Genomic DNA, 4739 nt, shown 5'->3' with positions numbered 1-4739 from the left:
GTAAAATGGTTTAGGAAAACAAGTGTTGATTCAGAAAGAAGATAGGCACATAACTATTATAACAAATTGAAAGAGCACTTGGCAACTCAAGTTACTCAACACTAATGGCCAACAAAGATAAAAATCATTTCCTCAAACAGATGGATCAGAAATGCCAAAGAAGGAATAACAAGTTGAAGACAGGAGAGGCAGGGTTTAAGTTGTCCAATAGAGTTGCTGAAAAATAAAATTTTCATTTAATGATTTCAACTTCCAATGCACGACACCGCCACTACTGGTCTTGTTTAGCCAGGATGCCTGGTAGGGTCAGTTCACAAGGTTGGTCTCCTAGTAGGGTGTTAGTGTCTTTCCTAGGAAAGCATAATTTACTCGACGGATTATCAAATTAAAGTATTAAACACAATAGGGACGTGAAAAAAATCGTCCTTACAAAGCTGATATGTGACCACAAACAAGACCATTTGAAGTGTCCTGTTGTAGACAGGACTAGCATTTCAAAAAAATGAGAAAACATGATAAGAATGTTGAGTCAACAAAATTTGGATACATAATTGGCCAAAATCACACACAACATGTCCTTGTTATTTGCAATCATAAGATTCAATTTTTTCACATTCAAACATTTCACAAACTTCTAGTTGAAGAAGCTAGATCAACAATGTAAGGAGAGTTTACCTAAGCTACTGTTTTTAAAACATATGTCAAAATTCTGCAGGAAAAGGAAATCTCATAATTCGTTTTTGCTGAATTTTTGTTGAGGTAACGAGATGGATCTTAGTTAATGAAGTCATCTTGAGACCTGTCTTAGGTCTATTTGGCAAGGCAAAGAAGCTAGCTTTTAGCTTTTGTCTTATAAGCTAAAAGACATGTTTAGTAACGGTCTTTTTAGAAAGAGTTTTTAGCTTATTTTGCTGACTTATAGCTTCTTTTTTTAGAAGCTATTTCAAGTAACTTCTGAGCTAGAAGTTAGAAGCCAGAAGCTATAAGCTAACTTATCAACCAAGAACTATTTTTGCCGAACAGAAAGTCTTGAAGTTAATTTAGATTTTTTAATTTTTTTGTATAATACATTTAAATTAGAACAATATATATTTGCTACATGTAAACTTAAGTGATTAATCATTGATTAACATAAACAACACCATAAACTCATGGTGACTTGAACTAGAACTATAATTAGTCTATTACATAGTCAAAGCATGCCAAAGTAGCATTAATAGTCCATAGTAGTACATAGAACATAGATGATATAGGAGACATGTTATTCATCATTCATTCATCCTAATATTAATTAATTAAGCCTATATAATATACAATATTGCACCATGTTAAACTATATTATCATCTTTCATTTCCACCATTGAAGGAAAATTCTGTTTATTGCCATCATCACAATCTTGCTTCTCATTAGAATTAGCTTCTACTTTAGTCTTAGCATTCTTGTATATGAGGTATAAGATCATTTGAGATATACCAAATAGAAATCCTAACACATTTGGAAGCTGATCAAAAAACAAAAAAAAAAAATTAGTTTAGTTTAGTTACTTTTAAGCATACATTATAAAAGAAAAATTAATAAGATGAGTAAATTAAATATTTTATAGTACTCACCATAATGTAGTTATCCTTGTCAAAGAGACCATAGAAAAACCACATGGTAGCACATAGAGTAAGAAACAATGACAATGAAAATGGCATGTACTCCACACTTCTTGTTTTTATCACCTTCCTCTGCAATTCATATGTACAAATTATAAATCTCCTTTAACTCAATCATAAACACATGTACAAATGGACCCCGCCACTGAAATTGGTCCTTCAAATTAATCGGTTCTAAGGTTGGATATCGAGTTTTTAAAATAAAAAATAAAAAGTTCACACATGTACAAAACTAAGTTATATCTGCCGCCGTTAATAAATCATAATCGTTGGATCATGAAATTCAATCTCATATATAATAATATTGCGTCACCACTAGAAAAAAATTGAATTATTGACAAAATAGGAAATTTGTCTCAAATTTTGTCGCAAAGTGTTGAAGATGTTAAAACTATAGACCAATATCATATTTATGTCTTTAATTCCTATCGAGAAATCAACTTTTTGTACCAGTGCGTGTCAAACTATATAAAATCAATATGTATAAAAGAAAATATGGAGAAATCAACTTTTTCTCTATGTTTTTGCACGTCTTTATTCTCAGATCTTAACCTCTAAGGGTTTAGGTCTAACACATTATTTTCTCGAGTTTTTTTTTTTCACTTAAGAGGAGCATAATCCAAAACTATAATATAATCTCGGAATAAGTGCATACCATTATGCTTAAAGGAGCAGCAAAGACTGCAATGTTAAAAATGGCACAAATCAAGCCAACTGCATGAACACGAAAGGAGCTCTTCACAACAAAGAAAGTGATTATCATGGTGAAGCCAAAACCTCCTATGTCAGCAATAAGTATCAAAACCAAAGTAGATATCTGCAATTAATTCATCAAAATTTACATTAAGAATTGACACAAACACTAAACACGAAATTTAAAATAATTTGAAAACATGAACTTATTGATTGTAACCACATGTGTCGATATCATGTCGGTGTGTGACACTGACATATGTTGAACATCAAACACAATTTTATTTTTATTTTTGCATTTCTAATTTTTGTAAATAATTAAATTCTTTTAGTGAATGAAAAGATAAAGAGTTTAGAAAGAAAGATTATTGTGATTATGGTTTTACCTTAAGCTTCCTTGGAGCATATATGATGTACATTATTAGGTATGAAACTTCTATAACACATCCAATACAATTGATTGTGATAATCAAAAGGGCATTGGTCTTTAGGAAACCATAATATAGCAATAACAATGCACTAAGAAGTGCAACAACATATGGAATTGATTGATACCCTTCAGATGATTTTTTCTTGTAAATTGCATAAAAGGTTGGCCTACAAGATAGAGAGTAACAAATATAAGATATTTCTAGCATTTTATTAAATGATATTCATACAAAAATTATATATTATTTAATTTTTTTGAGATAGGACTTACAATGGAGCTAAGAACACCATGAATGACACAATGTTACCTAAGACACAAAAAGAAAACAGAGAGAATCAGAACCAATATACAAGTAGTAGAGAAAATTGAAAGCTACTATTATTATGTTACACTCATAATTAATGTGATGAAAACCTTAATGAGATTGTATGAAAAATGTTACAAAATAAAGAATATCAACAATTTTGCTAGACCAATTAGAAAAAGTGTAACTAATTTTTTATGTCGGTTAAAAAAGTAAGTAATTTTTATTGATCTTAACTCTCTGATTTTGAGAAGAAAAAAGAAGGTCATAGTAATCGGGAGTTCAGATATTTTATATACGATTCGAACTCAAATTCTTTCGAAGAATATGTCCTTATCTAAAATTCATCAATCATATGAACTTTAAATCAATACATTGCCATGACTTGAAAGTTGAAAATGGTGTATTGAAAAGGTTGGAATATAAGAGTGGTAATAAAAAATTTAATTTAATACCTAGGAGACCAAAGATCAAAACCATCTCATGATCAGAAAAGGTAAACATTTTAGACATAGTGAGGAGTTTGCTTGCTAAGTTTTTGAGAAAGATTTAATTTGCCTTATGTTGTAGTATATGAGTATAGGACAATGTGTGCTTCAACCAAGTATGCTAGCTTCCATATATATAGTAGTGGATAAATACTTCTATGATTGTTTATTTGGACCACAAAATCTTTACCATTTTTTCAATCATAGAACTCTCTCTTTTTAAAGCACTAATATATATAAATAAATTATCTTTCAAAAAGCTTGGCAAACCAAACACTAAAAACTAAAAATCATAAGGTTGGTAACTTTTAACATTACTTCAACCTCATTGTGCCTTGTTTTTTCTATTGTCATGACCAATAGTGATATGATTTATCAGCTAAATACTTTATGTTTTAGAATAAACCTTTTTTTTTTTTGTTGAGAAAATGTGTTAGAATAAACCTTAAATATTGGAAAAGTTGGCTTTATAACTAATGTAAATATTTAGTCAAACAAAAACTAATGTAAATTTGACATTATAAAGTTATAAGTTTGACTATATTTTACATACATTTTTTGTTAGGATGTATGTCTAAAACCTTTGATTTCTATTTTTATGGTACATCGAATGAAAAGTTCACATGACAAAAAATCGAACTCATAAAAATACTTTATAAACATTACTCCCTCTTATCACTATTAAAAGTGAATATAATTTTTTTGGTATATACACTGAAAAACTTATGTATTTAATTTATATTATGTACTAAATTACATCACTTTCATACGTGAGAATTAGAGAATGAAATTAAAACCATTTACTTAACAAACTCAAATTATTTATCATTTAAATCAAATATTATTAGTATTCAAAACAATTTCTTATGAGGGCAAATGAACTTGATCTTATCATAAGGTAAAGGAAATTAAATAATGACATATTGGACCGCATCCACTTTGTAGGGGACGGTGGATTGGAGGCAAGTGTTCATGCATATAGCAGGATAAATAATCTTGCTCTATATACTTTTAAAAATACACCAAACTTGCTTCAAAAACAAAATATACACCAAACTTTTTATTCTTGTTTAAAGTCTTATTTGCTCATTTGGGTTTAAATACCAAAAAGATCTTACCTAAAATTTATAGTTTTGACATAAATTAATGTAATTACAAAATAAGA

At 29.1% G+C, this 4739-nt stretch overlaps 1 protein-coding gene across 1 annotated transcript; it reads right to left on the bottom strand.

Annotated features, from left to right (window-relative positions):
- Positions 1 to 1047: 1047 nt before the first annotated feature.
- On the bottom strand, positions 1048 to 3688 carry LOC123890716 (bidirectional sugar transporter NEC1). The gene is made up of 6 exons (XM_045940373.1): positions 3542 to 3688; positions 3053 to 3089; positions 2739 to 2949; positions 2315 to 2476; positions 1612 to 1731; positions 1048 to 1502 (listed from the first exon to the last, which is right to left on the bottom strand). The coding sequence occupies exons 1-6, from the start codon at positions 3597 to 3599 to the stop codon at positions 1329 to 1331; spliced, it is 762 nt and encodes a 253-aa protein (XP_045796329.1). The 5' UTR covers positions 3600 to 3688; the 3' UTR covers positions 1048 to 1328.
- Positions 3689 to 4739: the final 1051 nt, after the last annotated feature.

The sequence above is a fragment of the Trifolium pratense genome, linkage group LG6 (genome assembly GCF_020283565.1).
Source record: "Trifolium pratense cultivar HEN17-A07 linkage group LG6, ARS_RC_1.1, whole genome shotgun sequence".
NCBI classification, from domain to species: Eukaryota; Viridiplantae; Streptophyta; class Magnoliopsida; order Fabales; family Fabaceae; genus Trifolium; species Trifolium pratense.
Note: the sequence above shows the minus strand (reverse complement) of the source record. Positions and strands in the feature narration are given on the sequence as shown.